Source organism: Channa argus, chromosome 18 (assembly GCF_033026475.1).
Source record: "Channa argus isolate prfri chromosome 18, Channa argus male v1.0, whole genome shotgun sequence".
NCBI classification, from domain to species: Eukaryota; Metazoa; Chordata; class Actinopteri; order Anabantiformes; family Channidae; genus Channa; species Channa argus.
This window is the reverse complement of record NC_090214.1, coordinates 12,699,584-12,715,919: the sequence shown is the minus strand read 5'-3', so window position 1 is coordinate 12,715,919 and position 16,336 is coordinate 12,699,584. Positions and strand designations below refer to the sequence as shown.

At 37.8% G+C, this 16,336-nt stretch overlaps 2 protein-coding genes across 4 annotated transcripts; one reads left to right on the top strand and one right to left on the bottom strand.

The window, feature by feature from the left end:
- The first annotated feature begins 370 nt into the window (after positions 1 to 370).
- anxa3b (annexin A3b) lies at positions 371 to 6,741 on the top strand. 2 transcript variants are annotated; one of them, XM_067483742.1, is made up of 14 exons: positions 380 to 508; positions 911 to 946; positions 1,035 to 1,082; positions 1,234 to 1,321; positions 1,428 to 1,522; positions 1,652 to 1,765; positions 2,123 to 2,213; positions 2,350 to 2,429; positions 4,522 to 4,578; positions 4,986 to 5,079; positions 5,369 to 5,464; positions 5,542 to 5,600; positions 5,960 to 6,082; positions 6,221 to 6,741. In XM_067483742.1, the coding sequence occupies exons 2-14, from the start codon at positions 935 to 937 to the stop codon at positions 6,278 to 6,280; spliced, it is 1,017 nt and encodes a 338-aa protein (XP_067339843.1). In that variant the 5' UTR covers positions 380 to 508; positions 911 to 934; the 3' UTR covers positions 6,281 to 6,741. The 2 variants fall into 2 exon arrangements, with proteins under 2 accessions (XP_067339844.1, XP_067339843.1); XM_067483743.1 differs by lacking the exon at positions 4,522 to 4,578 and having other exon boundaries at positions 371 to 508.
- Positions 6,719 to 16,319, bottom strand: rcl1 (RNA terminal phosphate cyclase-like 1). Of its 2 annotated transcripts, none has more exons than XM_067483738.1 (9): positions 15,815 to 16,319; positions 15,263 to 15,334; positions 14,600 to 14,775; positions 13,800 to 13,874; positions 13,097 to 13,221; positions 12,611 to 12,736; positions 12,345 to 12,501; positions 7,809 to 7,912; positions 6,719 to 6,892 (listed from the first exon to the last, which is right to left on the bottom strand). In XM_067483738.1, the coding sequence occupies exons 1-9, from the start codon at positions 15,942 to 15,944 to the stop codon at positions 6,739 to 6,741; spliced, it is 1,119 nt and encodes a 372-aa protein (XP_067339839.1). In that variant the 5' UTR covers positions 15,945 to 16,319; the 3' UTR covers positions 6,719 to 6,738. The 2 variants fall into 2 exon arrangements, with proteins under 2 accessions (XP_067339839.1, XP_067339840.1); XM_067483739.1 differs by lacking the exon at positions 15,815 to 16,319 and adding an exon at positions 15,528 to 15,727.
- Positions 16,320 to 16,336: the final 17 nt, after the last annotated feature.

Genomic DNA, 16,336 nt, shown 5'->3' with positions numbered 1-16,336 from the left:
GTGGAAAAAAGTAATTGACTTTACTAATACGTTAGGCCGATCACAAACATCCTGTGTCTCACTTTCCTTCCTCTTTTCATCTGACTAATTTTCTTGCCCCAGCCCTTAGAGCAAATATGACTTTGTGTCCCGTGTACACAGATAGTCAAATGGTCTCTCAGGACACTACGCTGCGTTTTACATAAAGTTTGCTTACAACTATACAGCGGATGACTTTAATTTGTAGTAATGCTGATCTGTAGATAAAGATGCAGAATGTTGCGCAAGGGAGGCGAGTTAAGGAGAAGGCATCATATAAATCCTATCTGCTTTTTGCCTGCAGAAGACATGAGTCAGAGAAAGTATTGGTACTATGAAGAAATGAGGAGGAGTTTGTAGAAATGTCTCCATGATTCGGCTTCCAACTGCGAATAATGGGCGTTGCCTTCCTAACTTATCCGAAGGTGTGACCATTTGGGGATTGTGCGCAGTTCTTCTTCTGACTTCAATCCATTATCATTTCTTTTAGGTAAGACAAGAAATATTTGTATAACGTTTTAATGTGTATACACGCTTTTCAGTCTGTGTTCAATTATTCACTTTTATGCCGTTTACTTCTCGTAGAAGCAGGCCTGTTTCAGACGGTCCACGTTAAAATGCTCTGGGGTTCACTTACAGCTTCCGTGTCCAGCCAGCTTGTCCACCTAAGCTTTTATGAGATGGTTATTGTGGACATAACTATGAGATGTTTAGAGGAAATAGAGCAGCGTTGTTTATGTTTCTTGAAGTGGCTGCCAGAAGTGCTAGCAGTAAAAATCAGAGCATGTTGAGGAAGGAGAGAGCAACCAGGCAGAAGCCTAATGCTAATAGAGCCATAAAATTAATCTCACTAGAGAGGAAGTTGTTAATAATGTTGTCTTTCTCTTATTAGTTTTGGACTTTTCTCTACACTACAATGTCTGTTTGGGTAAGTACGTGTGGGCAATCTGCAAGTGAACATATGATCTCCAAAATATGAGCAAATGGTGAAAACGCCTATGTATTAACTATTGTAGGATGACTTGGAACTGCTGGTTGACTCCCCGTCCCCTTTGGCTGTGAATGTAAGTTGGGCATAATTTTACACTTAAATGTGCAGGATCTATTCGTTGAGATGATTAACTGTGATGCACCGTAGGTAGCCATTTCTTGAATTTAAGTTTTTTTTCTGGCGCTGGTATTAACCTGGAAGCAACTCTCCTTTGTATTTATCAGCCAAATACAAGAGGAACGGTGAAGGATAAGGCGAATTTCAAAGTGGATGAGGATGTGTCTTTGCTAAGGAAGGCTATAGAGGGCCTTGGTAGGCTAATACATTTATCACAGCACACCTTTGTCATTTAACTGAGCTATGATGCAAATAAGTTTGGTATGTAAGCTGTAAGTTTGTGTTGTGTTTTACTTCATAGGTACAACAGAGAAGACACTAATCGAAGTGTTGACCCAAAGAAGCAGTGATCAGCGGCAGCTTATTGCTAAGGCTTACGAGAAAGCAACAGGAAGGGTATGAAAACTGGCTAGTTATAAACGTTACTCTAAACATTAGGATAGACAGATGTAGCAATATGAGACTGATGATGCTCGAGTAAGATTTTTTTTTTTTGGTTATCACTTTTGTCAAATTTCCCGTTAGACACTTAAAGCAGACCTAGAGGGCGACACCCATGGAGATTTTGAGGACTTGTTAGTGGCCTTGGTTACACCTCCTGCTGTTTATGACTCTCGTGAAGTCATCAAAGCCATCAAGGTGAGGCTGTGTTCACTTCAGGTTATATGTTTGCAAAAAGTTTGGTGATATCAGCACAAGAGCTTCAGTAGGTCCGTTATGTGGAAAGAGACCAGTATGTCAGCTTTATGCTGCTTTGTATATAGGACCCTGATTAAAAAATGTATGGAATAAGACAATGTACCCTGGAGTTTTGGTCTTATAGAGCTTGTAGCAAAATAAAACTTAACTTAAAAAACAAACAAACTACATTACAGTCTGGTCTATCACACATTCTGAATATGTGTAATAGTTTAACATTCACCCAGAGAGGCACTATCATCAATTCTCTACAATACTGTTCACTTGTGTATAACACATTCTATGTATTTTATACAGGGTGCAGGGACCACAGAGAGCATCTTAACAGAAATCTTTGCCTCAAGATCCAACAAACAGATCAAAGCAATGTCTGATGCCTACCTAGCAGGTTGGTAGTGTCCACAGTGTGTTTTGTAATTACGCTGGTTAGATAGTAAGTCAGTTGTTTGGGAAGCAGTATGCAGATGTTCATTATGCAGTGTGTCTAAAAAATTTGATATTCATATTGTGCTTTTCCATTCAAGAAACTGGAAGATCGCTGATCAGTGATTTGCAGTCCGAGGTATCTGGAGATTATGGCAAAGCATTGGTCATCTTAGCTGAGGTACTGTACACTGTGATTCTACTGTAATATCAGACAATATTCCCAAAAAGTTAGAATTGGACCCAAAGCAATGCTTGTGGCCAAGACAGCTGTGAATATTCCTTATTCCTAAAATGTGTTGGGGAAAAAAACAACAACCAAAGTATCTATCTAAATTAAAAAAGCCTCAGCCTTTAAAATGACACACAAAAAAGGAAAGTCTAGCCACATTTCTGATCCAATGCAATATGCACTACTCATAAAACATTAGGGAGGTTTGACTTTTGGGTGAAATCTATGGAAAACATAAAAAGTTTATGCTGCAGTGATATTATATCATGAGTGTAAGTTCAACCCCAATTCCAAAAAAGTTGGGAAGATGTGTAATGTAAAAAAACGGAATGCAATGATTCGCAAATCTTATCAACTCATATTTTATTCACAACAGAGCATAAACAATATATCGGATGTTTAAACAGACATTTTACCACTCAATGGAAAATATTAGCTCATTTTGAATTTGATGGTGGCCACACAACTCAAAGTTGGAAGAGGGTGATGTTTAACAATGTGTACAATCCTCTCCTCCTTTAACAACTCTCTGTAAATGTCTGGGAAGTGAGGAGACCAGTTGTTGGAGTTTTAGGAGAGGAATGCTGTCCCATTCTTGTCTGATACAGGATTCTAGCGGCTCAACAATCCTGGGCCTTTGTTGCTGGATGTTATGTTTTATGATGCACCAAATTTTTTCCATTGGTGAAAGGTCTGGACTGAAGGCAGGCCAGTTCAGCATCCAGACTCTTCTCTTCTGAAGCCATGCTGTTGTGATGGATGCAGTATGTGGTTTAGAATTGTCTTGCTGAATTTTAAATTTAGATTCATCTGACCACAGAACAGTTTTGCCTCAGACCATTTTAAATAAGCTTTGGCCCACAGAACCTGGCAGTGTTTCCGGATCGTGTTCACATATGGCTTCTTCTTTGCATGATACAGATTTAATTTACATTTGTGGACCAAAACTGTGTTTATAGAAAGTGATTAATGGAAGTGTTCCTGAGCCCACGCAGTGATGTCCAGTAGAGAATCATAACTGTTTTAAATGCAGGGCTGCCTGAGGACCTGAAGATCACGCACATCCAGTTTAGACCTTTGGCCTTGTTCCTTGCGCACAGAGATTCCTCCTTATTCTCTGAATCTTTCAATGATATTATATACTGTAGAGGGTGGGATCTTCAAAGTCTTTACAATTTTACATTGAGGAACATTTTTCTGAAATGTAGTCAGTGAGACAGTGCATCAACATGATGAACCTCTACCCATCTTTACATTTGAGAGGGTCTGCCTTTGAAATGCTCCTTTTATACCTAGTCATGTTACTGACCTGTTGCCACTTAACCTAATTGTCAGATGCTCCTCCATTTGTTTGCTATTTGTGGCTTTTCCATCATTTTTCCATTTGTTGCCCCTCTTTCAACTTTTCAAAGATGTATTGTTGCCCTCAAATTCAAAATAAGCTAATATTTTCCATTAAATGGTAAAATGTAAGTTTCAACATCTGATATGTTGTTTATGTTCTATTGTGAATAAAATATGGGTTGATGAGATTTTATTGCTTTGCATTCCATGTTCGACATTTTACACAACCCAACTTTTTTGGAATTGGCGTTGTAGAAGCATGCAATAGTAATTTCTTCATCTCAAACAATTTTTTGAGACAAAAGCTAACAGCGGTGGGTATACGATAGCAAAAAATGTAATTGCCATAATAACAAGTCAGTTGTTAGGTGTAATCTCAGACTCATGATGTTATAATGTGAACAGCATGATGAAGAGTACTGGTCAAATACAAATTGTCATTGAACCAGAACGTTTAGAGTTCTATTCATGGATCAGACATGATCCACAATTCACCTTACTACAAAACAGCGTGTTATACAATAAGTACTGAAACACTGAAATGTGGGACATGTGCATTCAAAAGTTTATAGATGGTCAAATTAAGTTAACCTGTTACTATTATGTTACCTGTTACTATAGTGCATTGTATATTCCTAATGTTTTGTGAGTAGTGTACATTGTGTTTATGACAAACTAAGTTAATTAACTTTTACAGGGGAAGAGAGATGAGAGCACCAATGTGGATTCTGCCAAAGCTAAAGCAGATGCTAAGGTATATTCACACTTTAATCACTATCAATTTAGCACCTTGCTTTGAAGCTAATTAGTTCTGGCTTTTTGGGTTATGCACAGTAAAGCCATAGGTCTACATAGTAAACTTATTTAAAAAAAAATAAATAAAAATGGGTGCAGGCGCATCACAAAACACTTGACTTATTTATATTAGTTTCTGTTTGACATTTTTAACTTGACCTCACACATTCATGGTGCTTGAAGACATTACACCATTTAGCACATCTGTACCTAACTATTTCCATGTTTAAAGTGTAAAAATCTACTTGTATTACCTTAAGTGGATTTGGATCATGTTTTTTAAACTTCCACTCACAGAACATTATATTTTTAGAGTAGGTGCGGTTTTTATGCTCACGCTCATTTTCATCCCACTTTTCCATTCAGGTTCTGTATGAAGCGGGAGAGAAGAAGTGGGGTACTGATGAGGCCAAATTTATTGACATCTTGTGCCACAGGAGTATTCCTCAGCTTCGCCAAAGTGAGTTGCCCTTTAAACAAACTTTTTGTGTAGATGCACATGTTAAAAAAAAACAAAAACTGACAACTGTTACTCAGACCTAAAATAAATAACATAAGGAAAAGTTATGCCAAAATTAAGGCAATCTTTCTAGTACCCATCAATATTTTTGGGAAAGTCAAAACTGTCCACCTCATTATGGTGGGGACTATAAATGCTACATTGCTCTACCCAGATTACAAACACTAGCAGCATTAAACGTGTTTATAAAAGAAACCTGTTACTACTTGTGTCGGTTATGTTTTGGCAGCTCTGGTGGAGTACAAGAATATCAGCAAGAAGACTCTGCAGGAGAGCATTGAGAGCGAGATGTCTGGAAACCTGGAAGAACTACTGGTGGCAGTTGGTGAGGAAAAGTTTCAGTTCATACCATTAGAGCTACACATTTACCATAAACCAATAATGACACAATTTTCTCTTTAGTTAAGTGTGTGAAGAGCACTCCTGCATATTTCGCTGAGAAGCTTTTCCAGAGCATGAAGGTAAGCTGTGCAGTAATCTTCACTAGTGTGACAGCCATTTAAACCCTAGAGCCCACAGATCTACCAGTGGCTCCCCAGATAACATCCACATATTGTTTGGTTGCTCCATGTACAACTACAGCACACAGCTTTGTTGTGAAGCGATAGAGTGGAAAAGAATGTTAAGCCACGGTTTCACTGCTGCTGCTTTGAACGAATGCACATCTGTTCTAAACTACCAATAGGCAGACCACCAAAGGCTGACAATATCACAAGATAATGTAACAATTTCTGCCATTGCTGAAAAAGCTTTACTTTGTTTGATAGATGAATAAACAATGTGTGACTTTGCTTTTTTCCCAATTTTTTACGTTTTCCAGGGTCTGGGGACCACAGAGTCCATTCTGACCAGGATAATGGTCTGTCGTTCAGAGATAGATTTGTTGGACGTCAGAGCTGAATACAAAAAGTTGTTTGGAAGTTCCCTGTACTCCCAGTTAGAGGTCAGCAAAAACACACACAAAGATGACATTAAGAAATTGGACATCAGTTTTGTTATTTGCCATCAGAAGCTATAGGTTTTATACTTTCTGAAACTACAGTTGTGATTCCGTGTTCTTGTCTTTTTGTCTTTTGTGCAGTCTGAAGTGTCTGGTAGTTACGGTGACACCCTTAAGCACCTGTGTGGCCAAGGTGACTAACTCCTCCCAAGTTCTGTGATGACAAACCTGCAGTGACGCTACTATAGCAGAAGGGAAGAACTGCATGTAATGATGATTATTAGACAATGACCTTTTCATTACTTTTCAACTACTGAATGTAGAAATGCTTTTCAATCAGATACTGTGGCATTGCAGACTGAAGAAAATAAGATGAAGTTTTATATTCATGTTGTTTAGTGTCTTTTGGAATACATAAAATTGTTTATTGACTATATTTCATTGGTTTATTAATAGTACATTTATTTAATAAGGAATGTGCTGTTCTTACCTATGCATAGTTATTAGGTGCACATTTAATATCCTTGTATATCCTTACACAAACAGCCCACGTATTGGCAATCTACATGTAGTCCTAAAATTCATTAAAATCTATTCTGACATTCATTAACAAAATGTAAAGTGACACCATGACATGAATAAAAAAGAAAATACAGATTTTATTTAAGGGTTTTGTTTATGTTGCTGTAACCGACTCCTACACAGGTCATCAGGACCTTGTCTCCCCCTTTCCTTTCATCTTCAGAGGGCTTCTGAACCTCAATCTTGAACATGATCTGGAAGAAATCTCTAATGTGTCTGAGGAACTCGATCCTGGAGGGACAGCGGTGAAGGAAAAAACGAAGTTTAGAAATGGTAGATACAATTTCTCATTTCTTCACAAGCTCAGACAGGGAAGTGCTCACCCTATGTTAAAACATTTTAGCTGTTATTTTAGCAGATATTTTAGCACATTCAGTTCTAAATAAATATCCCAAAACGCAGATGTAAAACTGAATTCTTTTTTTTATTTTTAAAAACACTGACAATTGGGAGGGGAAAAAAAAACAAAAAAAACCCCTCATATACCTGTGTAAGGGTAATAAGCGTGTATTGTGATGGCACTGCCAATCTTCAGTTATCATAGTACTGTACTTGAGAAGAACACAGCACCGGTACCATGATAACTGAAAATGGACAGTTCATAGTTCACTTCTCATTCACAAGGACAACAATGTCTGATATCCACTTTCATTTTTCTCCTTTCATTCTTTGAATTGGTTTTAGCTAATAGGTATTGTTAATTGTAAATATACATCTTCAACACACTTTCACTAAGCACTATTGTCTTTACAGACGTGGTCTGTGTAAAACTTAATATATGGCTGGCTAAGCTGTGTTATTGCAGATATTCATTTTCAGGTGTTATTTACATCCCACATTTAAAAAACAAACAAAATGGACAATGGTTGTTTTTAGGTTGTTTAAACTGTTGCTTAGTTTGCTAATCCAGGTATTTTTAAATCATATTGCATAACACACAGTTGACTGCAGTTGTCACATTTCTTTTTTGTCAATTATTTAGTATCCTAAAAAGGGAGGCAATAGCAGGAGAACAGACTTGTAGAAGAAAAAATAAAAGCAAGCTCCATTTGGACCAAGCCCAATTGTATATTAACTTATAAAAAAGCCATGGGCCTGTTTGTAAAGTTAACTTGTGTGTGTCAGTTACTGAATGACAGTGGCTTACGTATATGGGGAGAGGGGTCCGAGCAAAACCTTTGACACATCCTGCTGGCCAAGGGTCATGAAGAGCAGCGCCAGGCTCTGATTGGATGAATCCACAGAACCACCCTAAAACAGAGTGATATGGTGATTTGTTTAGTAACAAAACAGAAATAGGTCATGGCAGTGAAAATGTTTGGAAAGAACTCCAAACTCTTATCAGAAATGTTTTTTTTTTTCATATCTGACGCTGATAGACAGCTACACGTGCAAAACAAAGTTGGAAATCATAATAGGTGAATGTGGGTCAAATGTGTTTCCTTTTAAAAAAAAAAAAAAAAAAAAAAATACACACACCTTAAACTCAAAAGATTAAAAAAAAAAAAAAAATTAAAGGTAAGGTGACGGTGTATCTTCATCCAACTGAAACCTAATATTTAATCAAAGTCACACAAGTCTGAAGCACATTTGTTTACAGTTTAATCATGTTTTGTCAAGTTGAAAGTTTTTCTTTGACATTTTTCAAAACTTACTAGTATATCTCCTTCTTAAATACAACATTGTTATTTCACCAGCTTTTAATGACGAGACATTTTGCCTTTTGGCATTTCTCATATCATGACACTTTCTGCAACCTATTAGATTTGTTTTGTTTTTCTGCCCAAATAAGGCTGGACTTTGACTAATACCAATTTATTTTCTATGTATGAGATATTTGCAGGACAGACAGTTCACTGTGTGCAAGTCATCACATGCCATTGGAATCACTAGACAACAGTTGAGTGCCTTTCCCACTGCATATAAAGACAAGGACACACCGAATAATATTGGAGAAACTAAAATAACTTAAAACCTTGTATATGTACAGCTTTGACATGACACTGACAGTTTAAAGTTCTGCAATAATGTGGTGTACAAATTTGCAACAGCTTAACTGCAGCTACACAATTTCCTACCAAGCCTGCATGTAGCTCTCATACATTGTGAACTTGTCAGCTGAAGTATGATTCAATAACAAAACTTATACCACTAAAACCATGGCAAAACTATGGTGACATTGTTCTTGGAACGCAGTGAACAGGAACTCAAATAAAAACGAATTCACCCATCCAGCCCTATGTATAATTGCATCTTTATCACTACCGTTTCCACCTTTTTACTCCATTAACAAACCATATTGATCAAGATTTCAAGATTGTCATAATGCATGTCCATCCTAATGTTTATCATTAAATAATCTAGACATTTTACCAGTCATACTAATTTCCTTTCAACTGCTCAACAGTTAAGAACATGAAATAACGGTCTTCTATGACGTTTCACTAACTTTTACACAAATTGGAGCACAGATAAAGTTAACCAATGAAAATGTTTTGTATTTTAGCACCTTACCTTTTTTGTGTTGCTCATCTTCAATTGTCCAAAACATGCTTTTCCATTTTTTAAAACGCAGCTTAATTCCAGTTCAAACTAACACAATTTCTGAGAGCTAGTGTCAAGCTCTGCCTTTCAAAGGAAAAGGCCAGAGAATTAAGATGTCCCAAGAGGCCGGCCACCACCAACTGGCCACAGGACCTTATGGAAAAGTACCTTGAATCCTTCAAACAAAAAGCAAACCAGTTTCCCTACATTCAAATTTAAAAATCCAGACTTAGTAAATTACTTGGTTCTACAATGCAATAACCATGTTTAGGTCAGAGACTTGATTTCCAAATGTAACAAGTATTTCTTAACCTAAAACTGTTTAACACAAAGTGGAGAAATTTATATTTTTCCATTTGTTCGCTTAATGGTGAACAATATCAGAAGGTAAGGTCAAAAACACAATTTTACTAACATCTTAAAGGAAGAATTTTGTCAATTAGTCTGCCAAATACCAACCTCGATTAAAAAAAAAAAAAAAAAAAAGTTATACTTCATATATACATAACTTTACTGGACACTTGTTGCGGATGTGAATGCCTCCAGCCCTATTCTGTAACTACTAACCTAAACTTTTTTTTTTTTTACACATGTAGTTTAAACAAAAGCACAAACATTCTGCCAATGAAAAAAAATCTTACTCTTGACACAATCATACACAAAATTAAGCTCATCTTTACATTTCATATAAACCAAAAGGTCATTTCACATCAAAAACAACTTTACATTTAATGACTTACATTAGCTCCTGTCCAACGTTGCTTTTAAAATGTCCATCGTGGAGCTTTGATTTACTACAAGACTGTACTGATTAACCATAAAATAAACAAAAGGCACACAAACAGAGCAGCCATGGCCTTTAATATGAATCCAGCCAATATCTTCTCCTTTCTCCATTTTCAAAAATAAATCCAGTAGCAGAGTCAAACATCCATCTCTTCTCAGCTACAGTAATCTACCTGTTCTCCTGCTTTAGTTAGGTATTAAAATCAGTAGATATTCAAATGATACATTTTCCAAAAGTAGCTGGTGAAACCATCTGTTCTTGCAGCACTTTCAGTCTTTTAAAAACTAAAACATTTAAAATGTTTTTAAACGACCACCCTGCGAGGTTGCTACACAGAAACGTTCCCCACGCTATTGCTTGGAGTTAAGAGGGTGAATCCAACAATATTGCTCTTTCAGTGTTAATCACCACTACCCTGACCAGCTAACTGGACTCACATGGCTCCTATGACAGGCAGAGCCATCTGGAAGTAAACTGAAAAATCAACAAATGGAATTATACATGATGAAGTGGGCTCTTTTTCCTGTAACTGTGTAAGATTCTTTGTGTACGTTGTCTGACAGGGATTTACACATAATGGAGACACACCAACAGGTAGAAAGATATAAATAACTACAATGTAGTAGACACAAAACCAAATCATGTGTGTTCCATCAATAAAACAAAGTTTATGAGCGCAGTCTGATATTCATTATTGATTGACTTTAGTGAAACCATTCAGTGACTTCATAAGTGCATTTAATATAAGCAATGCATGGAGCACATAAAATAAGCAGTAATAGGTCAATGATAAAATGTAAAACCTATTCAGGCTTTTAAGTTGAGGCTAACTTTTCCAACATGCAGACTTTAATGGGTTTGTTAACCAGGATCTATTTTCGTGCACAGCAATACACTTAAGTAGCTTTCTGCATTGTGCTCTGCCCACAAGTAGTTTCTCACATGAATTCTAGACTAGGGCTGATGGTCATTATTTGAGAATGTCAGTAAACAAGGGTAGTGAATGTCATTGTTGCATTCAGAGATTAGAGTGTGTCTTGACTGTGTCAGGTATTCCCCAAGAATTCTGAAATGGGCAGCGACAGGCTGCAAACTTGTTCACCAGCTGTTGTGTGTACGGTAACCATGACCCGATATCCAATTTCGATGACAACGGAAACGTTTCTCTGAAAAAGTGTATTTTTGAGCAAGTTCAATCTGAGTACTATATTAAAATATTTTTGTTTTCAGAATAAAATGACTCTGCACACAGGCATACAAAAAATATGCATCCCTCCAAAAACTTTCATTAAAAAAAAATTAATACATTACAAACTTATGAAAACCATCATTAGACATGTTGAAAAAGACTTTGGAAAGGTAATACCTATACTTGCTTGAACTATGCAAATATAGCAAGACAGGCTTGATATTTTGGATGGCAGTTGCTTTCTAGATCAGTTAGGTGCTGGATAAACCTTCAGCTGCCTGCAGAGTTACCTTTAGAGAACCTGCACAACTGCTGTCGAAACACTACATTAATGCATGTAATTCAGCTTTTGCTGACAACATCTCTAGTCTTTCTCTAGGGCATGCAGATTTGCCCTCTACAACAACGTCAAAAGATCAGACCCTACCTTTCGTATATGCAATTTAACTGATTGTGCAGGCACTGGTCATATCACATCTCGATTACTGCAATCCCCTGTTGTCAGGGGTTACTGGCATCCACAAACAAACCCCTCCAGATTACACAAAAGGCACCAGGATAGTCTCATTTTTACTCAGCTAAAAAGGACATCATACCACTCTTTAGATTTTTTTACATCCTGTATCTGCACGCATTAGTTTCCCAGCTCTGTAGACAGGTGCTGTTGAGTATTCAACTCAACAGCACCTGCCCCACCTCAATTCCCTCATTCAGTTCTACAACCCCTCCCCCCTCTGCCTACGAACGGTGTCTGGTGGTCCCATCACCACACAAAACATCCCCAGCAAAATTCTTTAGCTGAGTGGTCCCATGACTGTGTAACGAGCTTCCAAACTATCGAAAAAAATGCTGAAAACTGAACTCTTCTGCAACTTCCTATGCACCTAAATCTGAAAAAAAGATTTGTGTTTGTGATTTTGTTTTTTGCACTTGCAGTAGCTCCTGAAATGGAAACACTTCTTCTTATATCACTTTGCTTTAATTTTTTCTCAGTGACTTAGACTGTTGCATCCCTTGTACCTTACTTGCAAGTCACTTTGAGAAAAAGCATCTAACCAATTACTAAATATAAAGAACTAAAATGCATCTGACCCTAACTTCAAAAAGGTATGTGTACATGAAATGCGCATGTTCTTTTTATGTGGGCCCTTTGCAGTGCTTACCCGGTGTATCTCATCCAAAAGCTGTTTGGCACACTTCCTACCGAGATCCTCTGGCAATACAGGATCTCCCTGCCCTATCGGTGTGGATGACATCTCAGCACTGAGGAAGCAGCCATTCAGCGTCTCAGCCACTAGTGTGAGACCAAAACCCGGAGACCTGTAGTCAAGAACCATGAATTATAAAGCCTTTCTGTATGACCCAGCATCGATGCACATACATACAAAACATACAAACATACCAAATAAATGATTGTTGAGATACTCACTTGCCTGAGTTAGCCCCTTTCATATGGTCAGTGTAGATGTAGATGTCTGGAATAAACTTATTTAGAATGCCCCTGGCTGACTCCACTATCCTGTTGGCCATCTGAGGAGAAACTCGCACCGAATAACTGAGTTTAAACTGTCAAGAACGTTTGATGGTGTGAGTTTGTGGTTTTATTGTGTAGTGCAAACAAACCAATGAACATATTAGCTTAAATTAGGATGTAAAGAATATTAACTTACTAAACAACAACAACCATATGAAACAAACATCTGAAACCAATAAAAGGTTTTTTAATACAGCAATAAACAAATTTTCAATTCATTGGCAATCTGTAATACCAGGTGCCAAGTCCAAACAAAATAAAACAAGTGATGTGAAGCTGTAAAGTTGAGCTTTTCAATAGAGCAATGCAAGTAATCTGCAGGACTAAAGTGAACAATTTTTGTGTGAAAAAAGGTGAGAAATGTAAGCCTGACAAGGATACGCCACTCCTCTGATCCTCTTGATCTTTCCTGGGTCAGTCAGCTGCACTGGCTTTATGGTCCTGCGGACAGGACACGTGAAGACTACCTCTCCACCCCCACCAGGTGCCATTCCTCTCTTAACCACCTGAGGGCACAGCAGAAAACTGATAGAGCAAATGGGTAGAGCAAAGTCATACTGCTTTACTTTCTAAAAGCAGCAGTATATATTAGGAGCCGCCCCATCCCACCCAGAATATACAGTGGAAATAGGGTTTAGCCACCACCATTTAGATGTTTTACAGCAGCTACAGCCCAGGTTGTTCAACAATCGTAGCATCTAGTATGACTGCCAAAAACTCAATTATAGTTCAATCATAATAATAATAAAAACTTCTCTCACTTGGCTTCAAAATCCCCATGTGCCTTGTGATATGGGGATGTCATAAGGCTCTTCAAGTAATCAGAGTGTACTTTTGTCTTTATAGTGTGGCTGGCTCCAGGATACTGATTCACCTGGACTGGACCTTCTAGATGAAGGTTTGGTTATACTACAATCCCTTAAACACATTTATGGCTCTCAGGGGATCTCTATGTAACTAATTTTGTGACATTAAAAACCAATTTTTTTTTAGGTGTATTACATTAGGAGGGGGGGGGGGACTTTTTATACCCACTTTAAAACATTATACTATGATTTTCAATGGGCCACCAATGTTTCCTCACCTTGAGATCACAGCCCTCTCCATCCATACCAAACTTCTTCATCAGTGGAAGGGCTGTGGACTTTAGCAGGTCGACCTGCAGGAAACAGAGGTTAAGTTTTGAAAATTGCTTGTGTGTTCTGATGAACAGCCACTGGCTTTTAAAACAATGCCATGGCAACAGTCCACAATGAACCATTACACATCACAACAACAAGCGCAGACGCTGCTCAGTTTCCATGACAACCCCTCTCTACAACGTCCCCAGTTCACATTCCTCCCCATTTCCTAGTCTGTGGTCTCTTGACATAACATTATACACTTTGAAACAATGCAGAACACTTTAGAGTGAAAATAATTAATGACGCAGTGTTTGTGACTGGCTGCTATAACAACGTTCAAACGTGCAAAAAACAAACTGAGGCAAAACTGAGGGGAAGCTCACAGATAATTGCTCATTTCCTGGACCAGAAGCTGCAGATGCTTCTACACTTTGTTGAAATCCCTTTTTAATTATTATAAACACATGACTAGGATCCAGTTAAATTATGTCACGCATTAGGTTGGTAAAAACCTGTACAGACACTAGCTTTTCTATGCAACAATATCCATGCTGAAATATAAGTGCATGCAAAGATGTCTGCACTAGAGGGCAGTGCCTGTTTGTGCACTTAACCACAAAACATAGTTTACATATTTCTTTGGACAAGCATGTTTCAGCTCCACCCAGTGCATTCATGACTTGGAGGTTTTAGGCTAAAGGGACTAATAAAACAAAAGCTATGAGTTAAGAGAATAATCTGATACGTGCGTGTCCCTCACCGTAGGGTCTATTGGGTCGTTTGTGACTCCCCTAAGTGTGGCTTTTAGAGATGACTTCATGAATGGTGCCAACATGAGCAGGGCCTCGAGGTAATATCCAATCGAACGCTGCTCATTGCAGTCATGTTCTACCAAGCCTCCATACAATAAGCCAGGCTGGTAGAATAACACAGTACCTTGTGAAGACAGAAACATTAAAAGAAGATGTTCTCTTTTACTCTCATTGAGTATTACATGTAAAATGAAATTTATTTTCGGCATTTAACCCAGCAAGACGTTGACACAGTTAAATTTTTAGCTGTAACTTTATTCTCTCTCTCTCTCTCTCTCTCTCTCTCTCTCTCTCTCTCTCTCTCTATATATATATATATATATATATATATATACACACACATACAGAAGTTTACAGTAATCAGATTTGGCCAAAATAGAATAAAATATAATAACAGCCCAAAGCTACTTTAACATATGAGGAAAAAGCCATACATAAGAATTACAGCAAAAATAATGTGCAATAGACTGCATATGTTCTAAAATTTTAATAATCAGATTCACAATACTGAAATATCAACACAATTACATTCTGCCAGTAAACGGTTATTAGTTAAACTACAGTCTGTGACAAAGCCAACTCTGCAGTCATATACTTAATATAAGACTCACCTGTTTGGTTAATCTCTATCCTGGAACCATTGGTCACTTTGTCTAACAGCCTGATGAAGCTGGCTTCAAAATCTGGAGAAGACAAACAGAAAACAAAAAAATACTGAAAAGACGACAGGCTTTATACTGATTAAGGCCAATTCTGCCACCACTTTAGAGGTCAACAAGTAGGTTAAAGTAATAAATTGGATTGGTTGTATATATTTAAACTTCTTATACAGTATCAAAACCTTCTAAAATACACAAGTAGAGTAAGGCCTCTAACCTTGACTACTGAACAAAGTTCTGATGTCACATATGCCAATGAGTCACTTAAACAACGTGAGGTTTAGACAAAGTTTCCCTCAACACTTTTCTATTTTTGTAGTCAAAGAACCGACGCAACTTCGTGCAATAAAGTAAGACAGCATTTATCCTACATTTACATTAATCTCTCATCGATTCCCCATCTCTCACACCCAGTGACTGACCCGACACCCAACTGCGTAACAGCTAGCCTGTTACCCGCCAAGCTAGCTGCGACGCCACATGCAGAGTAAAGCTGCAACTCACCGCGGAGTCCTGGGTTGTCATCTTTGGACCGTATGTTTTTTATTTTAACACGCTTCCCGCTTAGTGTAGACAAGACCAGCCGCTGTCTGAAGAAATTGCAACCGTCGTATACGAGCCCCTGGCTTGCCATGTTATTGTTGTTTCTGCCTGGCGTCAGTAGAAGTCCACGTGTGTTTGTCCAGGAAGACGTTGGTGTGAGGTGAGGTTACGGCAAGCCAGGAGGGTCCAAAATGCCTTCATAAATGCGCACGTCGCAGCAATGGGCCACTAGATGCCACCAAAATACCATTAACTGAAACGTCATGGGAGTGGTTGAAAAATACCGTTGTGTTTTAAACGTGTTCCAATTGTAAACAGTTTGGCAGCCACCAAAGTTTCATTTATGTCTTTATTTAAAAAAGAAGATGTGTAGAACAACGTATATTAAGAGCCTTAAAAGCATCTGTGAAAACATGTAATTGCACATAAAATTGTTTCAGAACAGATTGATGGTCGCACATTTCCTAATGCGTATCAGTCTGC

Bases quoted from the DNA above. Each gene is read 5' to 3' on its own strand.
- rcl1 (XM_067483738.1), bottom strand. From the start codon at position 15,944: ATGGCAAGCCAGGGGCTCGTATACGACGGTTGCAATTTCTTCAGACAG. The intron at 15,335-15,814 runs GTGAGTTGCAGC...TGTCTTCTCCAG, and splicing joins TGACAACCCAGGACTCCGCG to ATTTTGAAGCCAGCTTCATC. The intron at 14,776-15,262 runs GTGAGTCTTATA...TGTCTTCACAAG, and splicing joins GATAGAGATTAACCAAACAG to GTACTGTGTTATTCTACCAG.
- anxa3b (XM_067483742.1), top strand. The intron at 1,083-1,233 runs GTAAGTTGGGCA...TGTATTTATCAG, and splicing joins CGTCCCCTTTGGCTGTGAAT to CCAAATACAAGAGGAACGGT. The intron at 1,766-2,122 runs GTGAGGCTGTGT...TATTTTATACAG, and splicing joins AAGTCATCAAAGCCATCAAG to GGTGCAGGGACCACAGAGAG.